The 19,337-nt window shown below is 36.6% G+C and overlaps 2 protein-coding genes across 3 annotated transcripts in view; both read left to right on the top strand.

Moving 5' to 3' along the window:
- Positions 1-203: 203 nt before the first annotated feature.
- On the top strand, positions 204-5,334 carry LOC107556658 (DCN1-like protein 3). The gene is made up of 2 exons (XM_016239802.1): positions 204-781; positions 4,173-5,334. Exons 1-2 carry the CDS (start codon positions 348-350, stop codon positions 4,654-4,656), a joined length of 918 nt encoding a protein of 305 aa, XP_016095288.1. The 5' UTR covers positions 204-347; the 3' UTR covers positions 4,657-5,334.
- Positions 5,335-6,721: 1,387 nt separating this feature from the next.
- The window catches only part of LOC107556655 (uncharacterized protein KIAA0556-like), a 24,212-nt gene continuing 11,596 nt past the window's right edge, over positions 6,722-19,337 (top strand). For both annotated transcript variants that reach the window (XM_016239798.1, XM_016239797.1), the window contains exons 1-13: positions 6,722-6,811; positions 9,036-9,121; positions 10,262-10,455; positions 10,537-10,634; positions 10,779-10,880; positions 12,099-12,200; positions 12,339-12,558; positions 14,983-15,111; positions 15,324-15,484; positions 15,625-15,698; positions 16,383-16,470; positions 16,598-16,807; positions 16,901-17,038. In XM_016239798.1, coding sequence (XP_016095284.1) covers positions 6,800-6,811; positions 9,036-9,121; positions 10,262-10,455; positions 10,537-10,634; positions 10,779-10,880; positions 12,099-12,200; positions 12,339-12,558; positions 14,983-15,111; positions 15,324-15,484; positions 15,625-15,698; positions 16,383-16,470; positions 16,598-16,807; positions 16,901-17,038 — 1,614 coding nt within the window. In that variant the 5' untranslated portion in view covers positions 6,722-6,799. The remainder of the gene's footprint in view (positions 6,812-9,035; positions 9,122-10,261; positions 10,456-10,536; positions 10,635-10,778; positions 10,881-12,098; positions 12,201-12,338; positions 12,559-14,982; positions 15,112-15,323; positions 15,485-15,624; positions 15,699-16,382; positions 16,471-16,597; positions 16,808-16,900; positions 17,039-19,337) is intronic.

Below are 19,337 nucleotides of genomic sequence, written 5' to 3'. Positions count from 1 at the left end.
GACCTCGAAAAGAGGAACAATATACGTGCAATATAGATTCATCTGATCGTCATTGTTCTTTGGAAGGGGGATGAAAAGGGTTGTGAAATCCTCCACACTCTTCTTTGACATTTACACTAAACTAACATGAACGTGAAGCATAAGTGACCCTACACTTATTTCACTGTTGCTTTAAAGTGACTTTCTGTTTGATTCTCCATGATGAATCTTTGATTTGAATCTTCAGGGCATGGTGACTGCTGTCTGTCAGCCAGAGCAGCGGCGTCTAGCAGGGGCCGTCTGGACCTGAAGGAAGACCTCTGAGACGTGGACGGGACGACCAAGACAGGAACGAGAGCGGGAGAGACATGGGTCAGTGTGTGACTAAATGTAAAAACCCCACATCCTCTTTGGGCAGTAAAAGTGGCGAAAAGGATGCTGGGAAATCGCACGGTAAAAAAGGCGGCGGCAGTACGGGCGGCACGCACAAGGAGGAAGTGGCCAAGTCTTCCGTCGACCTCATATTCAACGGCACCAAAGTGTCAGAGGTGACGGTGGAGGGCAGCACGGCTCCGGCCGTCTCCGCGGAAGTGCAGCGGGAAAAGAGCACGCAGGACGGGGAAGGAGTGTCGCTCGCTCAGATTCACGACTTGTTCTCGTGTTATAAGGACGAGTATGAGGATGCCATCCTGGAGGAGGGGATGGAGCACTTCTGCAACGACCTGTGCGTCGATCCGGCCGAGTTCAGAGTGCTGGTGCTGGCGTGGAAGTTCCAGGCTGCTACCATGTGCAAGTTTACAAGGTGAGTTTATAAGGTTTGTTATAGACTACTGTTGGTAAGATTTTTAATGTTTTTGAAAGAAGTCTCTTCCAAGGCTGCATTTATTTGATCAAAAATACAGTAAAATTGTGAAATATTATTACAATTTCAAATAACGGTTTTCTATTTGAATATCTTTTAAACTGTAATTTATTTCTGCGATCAAAGCTGAATTTTCAGCATCATTACTCCAGTCCTCAGTGTCACATGATCCTTCAGAAATCATTCTAATATGAGGAAACATTTCTTATTATTATGTTGAAAACAGTTGTGCTGCTTCATATCTTTGTGGAAACGGTGATATATTTTAATTTTCAGGATTCTTTGATGAATAGAAAATTTAAAAGAATAGCATTTATTTGAAATAGAATTTTTTTTACATTATAAATGTCTTTACTGCCACTTTTGATCGTTTTAATGCATCCTTGCTGAATAAAATTTTTTTGGAGAATGCAATTTTAGAATACATTGCTTCATAAGAACTTTGTGTGTGTGTGCATGCTCTGTATGTTATTGTGCTTTTGAGGGTCTCATTCAGTATTTATACTGTGCAGTTGATTACCGTATCCCAGAATGCAATGCACAGAACTTGATCTTCCATTTAATGTGCAACAGAAGACCTGAAAGTGACACAAATCATCATTTGTAACAGTTATTTCATCATTCAACAGTCAAAATTTAATTATTGCACCATTAGCAATACACTAATATTGCATTCTGAATAGCCACAGAGTTCTACAGCACTGCATTGTGGGTATTATAAGGTTCTAAGGCAAAATATGGAAAATGTAAAAGTTCAGTTGAAGAAAACAAAGTAATAAAGAGATGTTTTCCCAGTGTTCTTGCTGAATAGCAGTAGAGTGAGAGATGATTAGTCAGTGCAGTTCCTCCAGAAACGGACAGAAACTTGCAGAGATTGCTTCATCACGTCAGAGTGTTGCAATGACACCATTTGCAGTTGTGTGTTTGGCAGTGGGTTTTTTCCTCAATATTTGTTTGACCTTAATTTTCAGAGTAAGGCAAGCTACATAATCAGATTACTTTTTTCAAGTAAGTAGTAAAGTAACTCATTACTTTTTCAAATAAGTAATGCCAGTTACTTTGTTTTTCCATGTATTGACTGCTGGCTCTCCTGTCGCCATGTTGTGTGCGCTGTGTGAACATGATGTTACTGTAGTGCCAGACTAAATGTGAACATGCATTTACTCACCTCACTTGCACAAAAACAGATTCATTATTCCTCAGTTTTTGAGTTGCGCCCTCTACTGTACAGTCGTGAATTTACATATACATATACATTTTAATTTATATTAAAAACAAACAAGCAAGCACAGATGAGAAAAAGTAACGCAAAAGTAAATAACGCATTACTTTCCATAAAAAGTAAAGCAATTGACCCATCGCAAAGACCCGCCCCCCTTAGTTACTGTTGCTACGTCCAACAAGCCATGCCGCTCTCACGCCACACATCGTGTTCTCACACAGTGAAAAATATATCGCAGAACAGATTCATTATTCCTCAGTTTTTGAGTTGCGCCCTCTACTGTACAGTCGTGAATTTACATATACATATACATTTTAATTTATATTAAAAACAAACAAGCAAGCACAGATGAGAAAAAGTAACGCAAAAGTAAATAACGCATTACTTTCCATAAAAAGTAAAGCAATTGACCCATCGCAAAGACCCGCCCCCCTTAGTTACTGTTGCTACGTCCAACAAGCCATGCCGCTCTCACGCCACACATCGTGTTCTCACACAGTGAAAAATATATCGCAGAGCAAAGAAGAAACTGGAAACGCACCAACAGACGAGACAGAGCAGGTTACTTTTGGTATGAAACAAAGTCTCAGCTTTCAATTTAAAAAAAAAAAAAATTCTAACAATAAATACTGTAATGTGTCGTGATAGATCACTGTAGCTTCTCAGTTCATGCAGAAGTAACGCATTACTTTCCATAAAAAGTAAAGCAATTGACCCATCGCAAAGACCCGCCCCCCTTAGTTACTGTTGCTACGTCCAACAAGCCATGCCGCTCTCACGCCACACATCGTGTTCTCACACAGTGAAAAATATATCGCAGAGCAAAGAAGAAACTGGAAACGCACCAACAGACGAGACAGAGCAGGCTACTTTTGGTATGAAACAAAGTCTCAGCTTTCAATTAAAAAAAATAAAAATTTCTAACAATAAATACTGTAATGTGTCGTGATAGATCACTGTAGCTTCTCAGTTCATGCATCATGTGAACCAATCATCTCTTCCTCTTTACTAGTTATAGCACTAAATAAACATGAATGAACATCAGAAGGTATCTTGTTTCAACTGCAGAAAGACGTCGGTGTACACCGTTTTTCAAGTTCAAGTCCACCGACGGTAATCTACTCTCCTGTCTTGTTTGTTTGTCGGACAAAATGCCAGATTCAGTGTTCTGATTGGTCAGATCGCCTGTCAGTCAAACTCCCGGCGAAGGGTCAATTAGTTACTTTTTTAGGGAGTAACGCAAAATTGTAATGCATTACTTTTAAAAGTAACTTTCCCCAACACTGTTAATGTTGATGTACTAAAATAACTAGTGCAGTCAAACGAGTCAAATTTTGTATGCGATTAAATCATTTGACAGCATTAAAAATAACTAAAACTGAAAGAAATATTAAAGGGTTAGTTCACCCAAAAATGAAAATTCTGTCATTAATTACTCACTGTTGTTTGAAACCCGTAAGACCTTCGTTCATCTTCAGAACACAATTTAAGATATTTTTGATGAAATCTGAGGGCTCTCTGACCCTCCCATAGACCGCAAGGTAACTACCACGTTCAAGGTCCAGAAAAGTAACAAGATGATCGACAAAGTAGTCCGTGTGACATCAGTGGTTCAACTGTAAAGTTACGAAGCTACGAGAATACGCCGCCACACGTTCGCGTCATGATACTGTCGTGAACGCGTGTCCAAAGTGACGCAGTAGTCGAACCACTGATGTCACACGGACTACTTTGTCGATCATCTTGTTACTTTTCTGGACCTTGAACGTGGTAGTTACCTTGCTGTCTATGGGAGGGTCTGAGAGCCCTCATATTTCATCAAAAATATCTTAAATTGTGTTAAGAAGATGAACGAAGGTCTTACGGGTTTCGAACAACACGAGGGTGAGTAATTAATGACAGAATTTTCATTTTTGGGTGAACTAACCCTTTACACTTACAGTGTATAGACCAGAAATAGCTCATAAAAATGACAACAAAATTACTAAACCATTAACTAAAATGAACAAAAAATACATATATGTGGTTTCCACTGTAAATACGTCACATTACAGAAGTAAAATGGGTTGCAAATGTTGACGTTACATGTTTTGTGCTTGTGTGTCTCAGGAGGGAGTTTGTGGACGGCTGTAAGGCGATCCAGGCCGACAGTATCCCAGGGATCTGCTCTCGGTTCTCCATGCTGCTAGAGGAGTCCCGTGGAGAAGAGAGTTTCAAAGATCTGTACCGCTTCACCTTCCAGTTCGGGCTGGACGCCGAGCAGGGCCAGCGCTCGCTGCAGCGCTCCATCGCCATCGCGCTGTGGCGGCTCGTCTTCACGCTGGACACGCCACCGCTGCTGGAGCACTGGCTGGACTTCCTGTCGGAGAATCCGTGCGGCGTGCGCGGCATCTCCCGCGACACCTGGAACATGTTTCTGAACTTCACGCAGAGCATCGGCCAGGACCTCAGCAACTACAGCGAGGACGAGGCCTGGCCCAGCCTGTTCGACTCCTTCGTGGACTGGGAGGCGGAAAGACGGCGGAGAGAACAGTCGGACGCCGCCGCCTCTGAGACGGACTGCGAGGCCGCGTCCGTTTGGCCGGGAACTTGAGGGATGGTGGTGACTTCTGGACGATGACGTGCGGAGGTGTTTCTGAGCCCGTCGCTCTCCATCCTATTCTAATTATTGTTATGAAATTTTCGGTCTTATCGCATTGGGCATCCCGGTGCGCTCTCAGACTTCTGTTTTAATGAAAGGGCTCCAAACGAATAGTTTTTTTAAGCACTTTTATTTAAGTTATTGCTATTGTTCATTTAATTTGTTTTAACGTTCACATTTCATCCAGAGCGGTTTCTTCTCGCTAATATTTTGGGATTGACCAACACGCCAAAGAAAAGGGAATTCTGTCAGCTGCCGACCGAGTTCGAACACACACACACACACACACACAGATATTTATGCACACAAGAAACACGCGCGTGCACACGCCAGCATAAACGCTGCAGGGAATGTGTTTTAACGGTTATTTTTGGTTGAAGGGTGTGTGGTGGTTCTGCTGGTTCTGTTTAACATCAGACTGTGGTGATTGATGTCCTGAAGCCCTCAAAACCTCATTTCTGTGCTTCCCTAATCATTTCTGACTTTATTTTGTTCTCATCATTCACGTCTCCTCTGATGCGTTCATTCATTCTCATATATTCTCAGTGGTCAGATGTGTGTGAGTGGGAAATACAGATTCATTTGCAGTTGGATGTCTGCTGTGAGCTTTTTCTTTTACAGTTTACATTATTTTTTTTAATTCAAAGTGATTTCATTTCAGTCTTTTTTGTCTGGTTTTATATAAATGATACAGTTTATAATGAATAAAAATGTGTTCAACATTGGACTTGGATTTTAGTGTATTTTTATACGGTTTGTCTTACGTTGGATTTGTGAGAGATTCACTTTCTGATCTCTGATGTTCAGTGCATCATCTGACCAGAGGTGATGTGGATCTGTGTAGCAATTGTTGTTCAAATCAGACATTATTATTTGTACTGTGCAGTGCTTTTTCATGTCTCTATCATATATGTCTTAATATATTGGGTAAGTTATTACATAAAAAAAGTACATTTTTTTTTTTTTTTTTTTTTATAGAAATCGTATTAGTTTCCTTTCATCGCAATATATCAAGAATATATGTGTGGATTTGACAAAAACGGACAATTTAGAAAAAATATTCTAATATTTATTTATTTTTACTTTAATCAAAAATGTATTGGAACTGGAATTTATTATTTTATTTTGTAATCAATTTATTTGTGTGTGTGTGTGTGTGTGCTTGATATTTTCATCCTGTTAGTGTTTTGTTAAAATCTCCAAAAGCCATTTCCTTTATGACACCAGCCTACAGGAAGTGACATCATTTTGGAGGGAAAACAGCAAACACAGTGAGTATCGTCAATGGATTATGGGAACAGGAATGGTAATATTAATATTTTAAAGATGGTTAAAAACAATATTAACTTTAGTTGACACCCACATGTAAATGAACTCTAAATTAACATTAATTAGATTCCTTCTTTTCAGTTTTCTTTTCATCATGTAAATGAATAAAGTTCAAGTCTGAGGGCTGATCAGAGAATATTTCTAAATGTCTTTTATAGAAAAACACAAGCATGTGTGTGTGTGTGTGTATCTTAATTGCAGTATTCCAGTTGTATTTTATGAGTACAAATATGCATAAACAGACCAAATAATATTACCGGAATGGTATAAATAAAAAGTAACAAACGTTTCTTGTTAGACTTGTTAAACATTATTAATTAAGTATTAAAGTCAGTAGTGCAAGATGAAATAAAATGCTAAATATTTGTGATTTTATGTAGTGAGATAATATTAATAAAATAGTATTTAAATATTTTCAAATGTATTGTTTTATGAAACGTGTTTTTATATCCTATGTAAATTGTATCGATTGAAAAAAAACCCCCTTTATTTTCAATTGATCGATTCATTTATCACAAATGACTTTTGCGTCGTCCTCCTAATGAGAAGGCGTGCTGTGATTGGGCAGCGTCTCTGCGCTCTGCCGCTGTTTTTTTTCAATAGCGCGCTGTGATTGGTCAATATCTCGCAGTGACCGTCGTATGGGCGGGGAATGTGTTTAGAGGACGCGCTGTGATTGGCCAGCGTCTCTCCTGGTTACCAGCACGCCCTGAACGCAACAACACACAGACGCTCCAGCAAACAGAAGGGCGATTTCAGCCGAGAAATGTCTTGGACAGTAAGTTGACAGCTTTTATTATCCGTCACGTTTATTTCAGAGAGTGTAGAAATGAATGCTAGAGTGAATATGATGATTTATATCGTAGAGTTTAATGGCGGAGATTGTTAGCGTGTTGTGGTTAGCAAAGAGGCTAATTTTCAGCATGTGAACATCTGTATAACATCTGTCTGATCAGTTTGTGCAGCTGAGATCAAGCTTTAGTAATACTGAGTTCAGTATAAGCTCTGGAACCTGGTACAAACAAAAGCTTTGCATTGACAAAGCATTATATACATATACACCATCAATAAAGGTGTTTAAAGTTATTATTATGTAGTGTTATGATTGAGATATATGCTGTTTGTTTTCTTTTAGCACTTTCTGCCTTTCATATGCACCAGTGCAGCAGCTCAGTTAAATGTAGAAAAGATCATTTACCTTTGCTGACCCACATAGTAATTAAAAAACCTTATTGTTTCCTTTTTATTTACATGCACTGAACATAAAACTGGAAACAACATGTTCAGACCAGGGTTATTATAGTTGGCTAAAACTAAAGCCATTTAAAAAAACAGTTTTGTTACTTGGAAAAAGCTTTAAGCTAGTCGCCAAGGCAACATTTCACATTTACTTGAACTAAAATAACTAAAACGTAAAAAAAAAAAGACAAAAACTTTTAATAAAATTAGAATAATAACATGAAATATACCAAAATATAAAAATGATAAAGTCAATAACAATAAAACGAATTGAAATAATGAAAACTATAACAGTATCTCGAAGATACTTACATTTTCACAGATTCGGACATAATGTATAATAACAAAATAACACCGTTTTGACATGATTCACGAATGTGTTACAATACATTTACATTTATATTATGTATTATTTAGCAGATGCTTTTATGTGGAGGAACGAAGTAGCATAATCATAATAATAATGATAATAAAAGTACATACAAGAACACAAATAATATAAAAATAAATAAATGATACAATTGTTATACAATAAACATATTTGCCTTTCAAAAGGACGGCTTCACAAAAAATCTTGTAGCTTTCCTGGTCAAAGGAAAATATGATCTTTATTTATGCTAAAAGCAGAAGTAGGTTTGGTCAGGGTCAGGTTTGAAACGCATGAGCTGCGTATTGAAATTATGTTCTTCTCAATCAAGAGCAAGTCTCCTTAGTTTGTCAGCTATAAATCGCACTCACACTTCGTTTTCTTCTTTTTTCCTGTCTGTTTTCCCTCTTCTCTTCTCTTCTGATTCACGCTCGTCTCTAGCGTCCAGATGCTGTGATTGAAAAACAGTGCAGATTCTGTAAGAGTCATCCTGTCTCTCACGTCTTTCTGTTGTGACATCCCTGCTGGTTGCATGCAACAACAAGCAGATAATCCAAATGACTCCTATGAACGCATTCTTTTCAATGACCAGACTCACAAATCAGTCTCAGACTCAAGAGTTACTGGTTCACCTTAAAATGAAAATTTGCTGAAAATGTGCTCACTTTCAGGCCATCCTAGCTGTAGATTGATTCTTCATCAGATTTGGAGAAATGTAGCATTGCATCAGTGTCTCACTGCAAGTGAATGGGTGCCGTCAGAATCAGAGTCCAAACAGCTGATAAAAACATCACAATAACCCACAGCACTCCAGTCCATCAGTTAACATCTGGAGAAGACAAAAGCTGAAACACATCCATCATTAAGACATTTTTAACTTTAAACGGGCAAAGTATGAGATATAATATCCATAATATTGCTTTCTCCAGTGAAAAAGTTATTTTGTCTGAATCAGGAGAGAACTCTGCACAGATCAAGCAGAAATATGCACAAGTCAAAACCATCCAAAACAAGTATGTGGGTGTATTTTGATGTGAGAGACAACAGCGGATGGACTTTTTCACTGGAGGAAGCGTGATTATGGACTTTTGTGGGTGAACGATTGCTTTAAAGATTTTTTTCTATGTTATAATACTTGCTCCTGTCACAGGTTAATATGCAGAGTCAACTGTTTGTCCAACTAATGACTGAAAGTGAACCTGTCATTATTTTTGCATATATTTTTGTTTCCTTAAAAATTGCTAAAAGAATAGTTCAGGGACACTAATTGTCAAATGACTAGGAAATTCCTTGAGACTCCCATTGCTTCCCATCGGTCTCTCTGTGTCTGTGCAGCTTTATGTATCATCTGGTGTCTCATATTGTTCAGATTGACTGAGAGATGTGTTGTCTGCAGGAGCTCGGGAGGAGCAGAGGAGGGAAACACTCCTCTGCCGAGGAGAAGCTGGATGAATATTTAATCAACCTGCAGCATAAAAACAGGTTTGATGACACACCCGAACACAAACGTACAAACACAGGTCAGATAACGCAAAAATAGGTTAACTGTGTGAGCTCAGGTTGAATGATATGGCTACTATTACAAGCACAGCAGGAATCGCATGCAACCGCTGCTCGTCCATGTGACGTTCTACAAGATTGGACCCGCGAATGAGCCGCTCTGATTGGCTGAAAACCCGCTAGAGAGAAATTCTAACTGGCCGTGGATATTTCTAGCGTTAAGTGTTGCGTTGTCTTTGAACTCAGCTACTCGTAAATAACCAGCTGCCAGTGAAACTAAATCTTGTCTTTCTCCAGAACGCACACAATGATTCAGAAAGCCGATCGCATTCAAATCTCGTCTCGTCTTATTTGAGATATGCTAAAATAGTCAAATAATTCATATTTAATTAAAATCTAATATTATTAGGTTTGTTACTAACCTTATACATTAAATGTAATGTATAAAATTAGAGAGCAGCACAACAGTTTTCAACAACAATAATTATAATAATCAGAAATGTTTCTAGAGCAGCAAAGCAGTATGTTAGAATGATTTCTGAAGGATCATGTGACACTGCAGATTGGAGGAATGATGCTGAAAATTCAGCTTTGATCACAGAAACAGATATTCCCATAGAAAACAGTTACATTAAATTGTAATAATATTTGACAATTTTACTGTTAATTTTACTGTATTTTTGAGCAAATGCACCCTTGGTGAGCGTTTAAAAACCCACACTTTTAAACAGTTTCATAGTTGACCATTTAAAAACTTGACTTGCAGAATTTACAACCAGATGTCACAGATGCACATTAAACTGCGTGCATGTGATCAAAAATGTAAGATAATATTGCTGGGTAAGTGACAGTTGCCGTGGGGCATTGTGGTTGTTGAGCTCTGCATAGGGTTAAATGTAGTGTGAAATGCCTGAATAATGAAATTAATAAACTTTTATAGCCATTTAACACACAGGTTGACGAGTTAAATAATTATTTATACCCTGACCATTTAGCAACAATGTCTAGGGCGCTAAAGCACATCCGTTGTTTAAGTACCCATATGTTCTGCTGATTACCTGCATGTTTCTCTCACTCAGTAAATGTGAGACGAACAGATGCGTGTTTTATGTTCTCTCTCAGGGCGTTGAGAAGACTGCAGAGGAAGGACCCTCAACAGGCCGAGTTGGAGCTTTTAGAGCAGGGCTTCAATCTGTACATCAACGGCGCTCATGTCCGCACCGCTAATGCGGATCAGAACAGCCGATCCAGCAGGAAAAGCATCCAGCCTTCAGTAGCGGCCCATCCGCCAACACAGAGAAACACTCACACTGCAGGTAAACACTCAACCCACGCTCATGTGTGAAAACAAGCTTCCTGTGACCGTCTGAATGACATAAAGTGGCCTGTTCACATAGATTCCACCAGAGAGAGTGGAGAGAAGTGTGCAGTAGATCAACAGAAACAGAGGAGCCACACTGCGCCTGAGAAAACACAGAGACGACGATGGATGCAGGTACACTCATGCCACTGCTAATGGCCTAATAAGTCACTGTTACCAAACCCCAAACACTCATCCCACATTCTATATGAAGTTATTTTTTTCCTTCCTGTTTCTACAATAATGCACTGCATTTTAACGCTATGCACATTACCGTAGGAATCTGTGTACATCTGCACTGAGAAAGGAAGTAACGTGAAGATTTCACCAGAGCACAGATACTCCGATGACTTTGAGCCGTGCGAGAGTGTGGATATGGAGGTGAGAATATATATGTGTGTGTCCGTGATCGTGCAGTTATCATCTCTGGAATAATGCTGCATTCACGTCACGTCAGAATTACCGTAATTACTAGTTTCCAACTCAGAAAATGTTCTGGCCCGTCTAGATCGTAATTACAGCTTATAAGCTCCACCTGACACCTGGGATTCTTTAACTAAATGGGATATTTTTTTATATTTTAAGGTGAGTTGGGTATTTATTTTTTATTTTTGTGTTGACACAAAACATATTATTTCTGAATTCTGAAAGACGTCAACATATATATTTAAATATATAATGGCTAAACAGTATATTTTTTAGTTATGTAACATTACAGGGATTTTTCTTTTTTTTTTAATATTTGGGCCAGTAATTCAGCTTTTGATTTAACCTGTCGACATTTTCACTGCCTAGAAAATAAGTCCTTTTATTCATTTTATTTTTTAATATATTATTGAAATTTTCTCATTTTAAATATATAGTTTTATCTATATTTTTCATGTTTATTTTAAAATTATTTAAAAATTATTATTTTTCTCACACATATATTTTTTCTCTCATTTTAAGAATCTCATATTTTAAGAATTCCTAAAGAAAATTTTGTGATAATAGCTTGATTTATAAAGTTATTATAACAACACAGGAATCTCCAAATTCCAAAACATCCATTTCTGTGTAATGAGTGTTAAACAAAAAACAGTCCAAGAGTGCACATCAATTAGGCCAAAAAAGCTCAATGTGAGTGCTCTACCACAAAGATAAGAACGAAAACATCAAAGTAGGCACACCACAGCTCCAGAGAAGTATTTAATTATGCTCTCACCATAGGTGACGTTTCGAGCTTAAACGCTCTTCATCAGAGGTGTGTAATGAGTGTTGCCATTAAAAATGATTTCTAAATATGCAATATTTCATAATTATGCTAATTCCGTTATGACATGGACACAGCACAACAATAGTAGTTTTGACGGCCTTTTTGACAGTCTGAACAAATAATGAGTCACTAGCACATTGCATAGTGGGATACAGTATTCCACACAATGTACTCTAGCACATTTAGGCAGATGAAGTGTGTCATCTGGGTATTCCATGCATACAGAAACAGTTGTGTACGTTGCACATGCTGCATACTACTTTATTTAAGAAATAGTACTTAGTATGCCATGCTGATCTCCAGATCAATTATAATGAATGTAAAACCTTGTGTTTGTCTTTCAGTCTGCTCGCGACGGCGGTAAAGCATCACGTTCTGTGGGTCTGAGGTCACGCAGCAAGCCGGAGCCTGTCGACAGGGTTCTTCTGAATGCTGACCAGGTCAAGGTGAGGAGGAAGTGTCACTGATACAAGATATATACATTGCATTGCTCTTGAAAGGATTGTTCACCCAAAAATCGTAATTTAAAGTCTTTGTCTGCCTGCTCAGTGCTTGACCAGCGTTTGTGTGTTTGTGTGTTTTAGGCGCTGCGACGCAGCCTGCAGGTGAGCGTCAAACGCAGCAGTCGAGACTCAGCCGGAGAGGAGTCAGAGGAGGAATGGATCGAGGAGCAGATCGAGAGAGAGGAGAGCAGCGACAGCCTCCCTGACCTTACACTTCCTGCCCAACCTACAAGCCAGCCAATCAGCAAGCAGCTCAGCCATGGTGACCTCATCATGCTGGAATTCAGCCCTTCCTCGCAAGGTAATGATTTCTGACAGCAGTCTCGACGTATGCTGTTTTACACAAATACTTTTTTTTTTTTTACATTATTATTACAATAGTAATATTTCTTGTTTTGTTTAATAATAATCATATTAATTATTATTCAGTATATACAGTATATAATGATTACTATTATTTTACAATTATTTAAATATTAATATTATATTTACATTTAGTCATTTAGCAGACGCTTTTATCCAAAGTCACTTACAAATGAGGACAATAGAAGCAATCAGACCAACAAAAGAGCAATAAGATGTAAGTGCTGTGACAAGTCTCGGTTAGTCTACATGTAGCAAGGTTTTTTTTTTTTTTTTGATATATACCGGTATAAATAAAATGAAAACAAGTAGATCGAATAGAAATAGAGAGTGCTAGTGTTAGAGGGTCAAATTTTTTAAAAATAATAATAAATAGGTAGGTAAAATAGAAATAGAATAGAGAGTGCTAGTGTTAGAAGGGTCAAGTTTAAAAAAAAAATTTATTATTAAGTAGGTAGGTAAAATAGAAATAGAATAGAGAGTGCTAGTGTTAGAGGGTCAAGGTTTTTTAATAAATAAAAAGAAAGCAAGTAGATAGAATAGAAATAAAGAGTGCTAGTGTTAGAGGGTCAAGTTTTTTTAATAATAATAAGTAGGTAGGTAAAATAGAAATAGAGAGTGCTAGTGTTAGAGGGTCAAGGTTATTTTGTTTGTTTTTTAATAAATAAAAAGAAAGCAAGTAGATAGAATAGAAATAAAGAGAGCTAGTGATAGAGGGTCATGTTTTTAATAATAAGTAGGTAGGCAAAATAGAAATAGAATAGAGATTGCTAGTGTTAGAGGGTAAAGGTTTTTTAATAAATAAAAAGAAAGCAAGTAGATAGAATAAAAATAAAGAGTGCTAGTGTTAGAGGGTCAAGTTTTTTTAAATAATAAGTAGGTAGGTAAAATAGAAATAGAATAGAGAGTGCTAGTGTTAGAGGGGTCAAGTTTTTTTTCTTTAATAAATAAAAAGAAAACAAGTAGATATAATAGAAATAGAATAGAGAGTGCTAGTGTTAGAGGGTCAAGTGTTTTTAAATAAGTAGGTAGGTAAAAGTAGATATAATAGAAATAGAATAGAGATTGCTAGTGTTAGAGGGTCAAGTTTTTAAAATAATAATAAGTAAGTAGGCAAAATAGAAATAGAATAGGGAGTGCTAGTGTTAGAGGGTCAAGTGTTTTTAAATAATAGTAAGTAGGTAGGTAAAAGTAGATATAATAGAAATAGAATAGAGAGTGCTAGTGTTAGAGGGTCAAGGTTTTTTTGTTTGTTTTTTAATAAATAAAAATAAAGCAAGTAGATAGAATAGAAATAAAGAGAGCTAGAGATAGAGGGTCATGTTTTTTTTAATAATAAGTAGGTAGGCAAAATAGAATTAGAATAGAGAGTGCTAGTGTTAGAGGGGTCAAGTTTTTTTTTTCTTTAATAAATAAGAAGAAAACAAGTAGGTAGAATAGAGAGTGCTAGTGTTAGAGGGTCAAGTTTTTTTATAATAATAAGTAGGTAGGTAAAAGTAGATATAATAGAAATAGAGTGCTAGTGTTAGAGGGTCAAGGTTTTTTTGTTTGTTTTTTAATAAATAAAAATAAAGCAAGTAGATAGAATAGAAATAAAGAGAGCTAGAGATAGAGGGTCATGTTTTTTTTAATAATAAGTAGGTAGGCAAAATAGAATTAGAATAGAGAGTGCTAGTGTTAGAGGGTCAAGGTTTTTTTGTTTGTTTTTTAATAAATAAAAATAAAGCAAGTAGATAGAATAGAAATAAAGAGAGCTAGAGATAGAGGGTCATGTTTTTTTTAATAATAAGTAGGTAGGCAAAATAGAATTAGAATAGAGAGTGCTAGTGTTAGAGGGGTCAAGTTTTTTTTTTCTTTAATAAATAAGAAGAAAACAAGTAGGTAGAATAGAGAGTGCTAGTGTTAGAGGGTCAAGTTTTTTTATAATAATAAGTAGGTAGGTAAAAGTAGATATAATAGAAATAGAGTGCTAGTGTTAGAGGGTCAAGGTTTTTTTGTTTGTTTTTTAATAAATAAAAAGAAAGCAAGTAGATAATAGAAATAAAGAGTGCTAGTGATAGAGGGTCAAGTTTTTAAAAATAATAATAGGTAGGTATGTAAAATAGAAATAGAATAGAGAGTGCTAGTGATAGAGGGTCAAGTGTAGATGGAAGAGACGTGTCTTTAGCCATTCCTTGAAGATGGCTAAGGACTCAGCTGTTCAGATCGAGTTATAATAATAATATATTATTAATATTAAATATTATAATAATAAAAAATTTTCCCCCCAAATCGTCTGGCACTAGTTATGTTCTTGATTCCTCAGCGTGATGTTGTTGCTCAGTGAAAATGCTCCATGCTCTCAGTGAGTTTTTATGTGCAGGTGGGCGAAAGATCGAGCACGCACTCTCAGCTAAAAGAAAGGACAACGTGGAGTCGTACATCCCCACCAAACCAGTGACCGTCAGGAGACCGACAGAGAGAACGTCTGGAAGCAGACAGGAGACGTCACGTGTGTGCTACTCACACTTACTCATCCGTATATGCATGCAAACATTAACAGTTTATAGTGAAATCTGAACATAAAGTCTGGCTCACATTGTGAGCAGCTCCATTACAAATCCAGCCGAGATTGCAGACGAAGTGAGAGAAATAGTTGCTGCCTATGTAGTGTGTTACAGCACCAGTTCTGAAGGCACAAACATATGATTTGTTGTCTTGTAGGGCCGTGCAGTCGTATAGAGCGCCCCCTGTCTGCGGCTCGTAAGGTGCAGGAGGAGCGAGATTCAGAGGAAACGGCTGCCGGCGTGTTTCAGGCACTGCAGAGAGAAAACTCACCGCTGCAAACACACCGTCAGGAGAGGACGACGACCCGACACACGCCGGTAGAGCTTCATTTACATCAGCATATCAGTTACAGCACATGTCTGTAAAATGCTTTGTCATACCCATACATTAATGATAGATAACGTAGGCTAATTAAAATGACAAGACGCTGTGAAATGTCTGTCTGCATGTTTTTAAGGAGGAGGAGGATGATGACGATGATCAGTATCGGGTTAGCAGAGCTATGCGGAGAATCACTCTCATGGAACCGAGGTATACAGTCCTCAAGCTTAAATATATAGAGTTGTGGAAGCTACTTTTAAAGCAGTCAGGATTGAAGTTAAATTAAAGCTTGTGTCGGTATGATTTCAAAAAAAAATTTATTCTGCTCACCAAGGCTGCATTTATTTGATCAAAATACAGTAAAATCAGTAATATTGTGAAATATTATTACAATTTAAATAACTTTTCTATTTGAATATAATTTATTCCTGTGATGCGCAGCTGTATTTTCAGCATCATTACTGCAGTCTTCAGTGTCACATGATCTTCAGAAATCAGTATAATATGCTGATCTGCTGCTCGAGAAACATTTCTGATTATTATCAGTGTTGAAAACAGTTGTGCTGCTTCATATTTTTGTGGAAACCGTGATACATTTTATTTTTCAAGATTCTTTGATGAATAGAAAGTTCAAAAGAACAGTATTTATTTGAAATAGAAATCCTTTGTAACATTATAAATGCCTTTGCTGTCACTTTTGATCAATTTAATGCATCCTTGCTGAATAAAAGTGTTAATTTCTTAAACATACTGACCCTAAACTTTTTTTTTTCGATAAATAAAACTATAGCACACTATTATTTAGTGATGAACAGCAGCATGCAACTACATGGCTCCATTTTTAAGACTGTTTAACACTATAACGAAGCCTTTTTCTCTGTCTCTCTCTCTCAGGCAGCAGAAGTGCTTGTTAAAGGCTCTAGAGAGGATTGATGCTGACGATCAGTCTGATCTCACTGACAGCAGCAGCTTCTCTCTGACTGTGAGTATATCTGATTTAACACAGACTGTAGCTCTAACCAGCTTAACCAAGGTGGTCTGCCTAGTTTACCAAGCAACCGCTAGTTGGTCTTTGTGACTGAATCTTATTTTCTCCGTTCACTACACAGCAGAGGGAAGCATCTCCGCAGGTGACGCCCACTCTTTACGTTACCATGGAGATCATGTCAAACTGGGGTCACCCGGGTCAGGTGGGGCTCACAGAAGTTCAGTTCTTCTGTCCACAAAATCGCAAACTCTACGTGTCTCCTCATGACCTGGACATTCGCAACACGGATCTGCCCGGGAATCTGGCTGCCCTCGTCAACGGAAAAACTAAAGTAAGTGTTTGTGTGGGAAGAGCATACTGCCATAGAACAAAGATGATAATTGATGCAAAAATGAGCATGTATTGCATATCTGTGTGCTTTTAGACCATAAAAGAGCGTCACATGTGGGCTTGTCCATTCCACCCGCCCGTCCAGCTGTATTTTATCATCAGGAACGTGGAACGATCTCCGAACTTCAGCATCTCTCGGATCAAAATTTGGAATTATAACCGCAGCCTTAATGTAAGTACAGCAGAAAGAGTACAAGCTGGACGATAAAAGTGTTTACTGAAAGCAAGAGCAGCACATCCATCGATCCAAATGATCAATTCAGTGTTGATCAGCAAGAGCGTTTGCTGACATACTGCAGATTAAGCACTTGCAAAACACATAGTCAACACATTAGTGAAGCAGCAAATCTGCTTGTTGTTTAAAACATGTTGGGTTTTTCCGACCTGACTTGTGTCTCGGACCGGTCTTCCCAACCAATGCAGCACACCAACCAACTTCCCAAATTTGTGATGTGAATCATTTATAAACCTGCTGTCCAGAAAAGAGAGACTTTAAGGTCTCCCTGCAAGTTTCCACCAAAATAAAAGCTTGATGGTTTAATGTTTGAAAACAAGAAAATTAAGACAGTCATAAATTGTAAAACATTGTACTTGTACTGTTCTTCTATAAAATAAATTACTATTATTAGTAGTACATTTTTGTTATTTTACAGTACAGTAGTATTATTTTAATAGTAATCAGTTTCTTTATTGATTAATTGAATTTTTTTTATTTAAAAAGTAATAAAATAATATTTTTAATAATGCTAGTATTGTTGTTATTGTTTATTATTATTATTAAGTGTCCATTTGTTATTTTACAGTACAGTAGTATTATTTTAATAGTAATCAGTTTCTTTATTGATTAATTGAATTTTTTTTATTTAAAAAGTAATAAAATAATATTTTTAATAATGCTAGTATTGTTGTTATTGTTTATTATTATTATTAAGTGTCCATTTGTTATTTTACAGTACAGTAGTATTATTTTAATAGTAATCAGTTTCTTTATTGAATTAAAAAAAAATTAAAGTAATAAAATAATATTTTTAATAATACTAGTATTGTTGTTATTGTTTATTATTATTATTATTAAGTGCCCATTTGTTATTTTATAGTACAATATTATTATTTCAATGGTAATCAGTTTCTTTATAGATTTAATTTTTCAAAATATTTATAGTAATATAATAATAATAATTATTATTATTATTGTGTAGTTATATTGATTGGGGAAAAACTTAATAATGAGTAAAGGGAACCAGTTCAAATTAATTTTTATAGCAGTCAAAAGTAAATCTTACCTGGCCAAATGAAGGACTTCAAGAGAGAAACCTTGGGAGGAAACCAGAAAAACTTGCATGCTGTTGCTAAGATGTTGCCAGGTGGTTGCTAGGGTGTTCTGGATGATTGGTCTGAATCAAGAGTTCTTTAATGTTCGTCTGTGGGGTGAAGTTGTGCGTCTGAAAATTGTGAGCAAACTCCAATGTAATGAAGAGTTATTGAGCTCTCTTGCACTATTGTAAGATAGCAATTCATGCAAAAACAGAACAACTGTGTATGTGGAACAGTTGGAGATTAGCCGTAGGGATTAGCTGAGTTTAGCTCCCCCACACCAGCTCTCCATCAGTCTGATCACTGCACTCGTCTCCGGCATGAACATCTCTTTACATGCTAACTGACATACAGATACGGATACAGAGATTCAACGGTAGGGTGTGACTCGTGTGTGTGTCTCTGTGAGTGTTGAGAGAGCGCTGTATGGATGTCCTTCCTGTATCTTTTTACTTCATTCCTGCTCTGCAGTATGTAGTGTTCGCTAAATCAAGCCTCACTATGACTATGTGAGTTAGGAGTTTGTGCAAACTCATTCATGTCCTGTTTGTGTGCTATCGGTGTGCTGTTACATTTCAGATTTATGACTCGCATACATCTTTTTACCATAAAATGAGTTCCCCATAAGTTTAATATCCTTATAATCCCTGTTTAAAAAATACTACTGATATGTGTATGTACTTGTTCATATTTTACACACATAACATTTATTAATTTAGCAGATGCTTTTATCCAAAGCAACTTGCAAATGAGGAATACAAGCGACTTATCATTTTTATATATAATTTTAGTTTTATAATTTTATTTATAAAAATTGTAGAATTTATAAATATATGATATATATAAATTCTTATAAATATAGTATTTTTTATATAAATATATTTGTGTTCTTTTTTTTTTTTTTTTAACTCTCATTCACCCCATTAGCAACAATTGACCTCTGAATCAGTTGACCTTTAGAATTCATGTCATATTTTATATTATATATTATATATTTTTTTTCAATCATACTTTTAGGCAATTTTTGTCTTTATTGGATACAATTATTACTTCTATATATATATATATATATATATATATGTGTGTGTGTGTGTGTGTGTGTTGTTTTTTGTTTTTTTAGTTTTTTCTCTCTTTCACCCCATTAGCAACAGTTTATA

This window comes from Sinocyclocheilus grahami, unplaced genomic scaffold (genome assembly GCF_001515645.1).
Source record: "Sinocyclocheilus grahami isolate Dianchi unplaced genomic scaffold, SAMN03320097.WGS_v1.1 scaffold575.1, whole genome shotgun sequence".
Taxonomy (NCBI): domain Eukaryota; kingdom Metazoa; phylum Chordata; class Actinopteri; order Cypriniformes; family Cyprinidae; genus Sinocyclocheilus; species Sinocyclocheilus grahami.
Note: the sequence above shows the minus strand (reverse complement) of the source record. Positions and strands in the feature narration are given on the sequence as shown.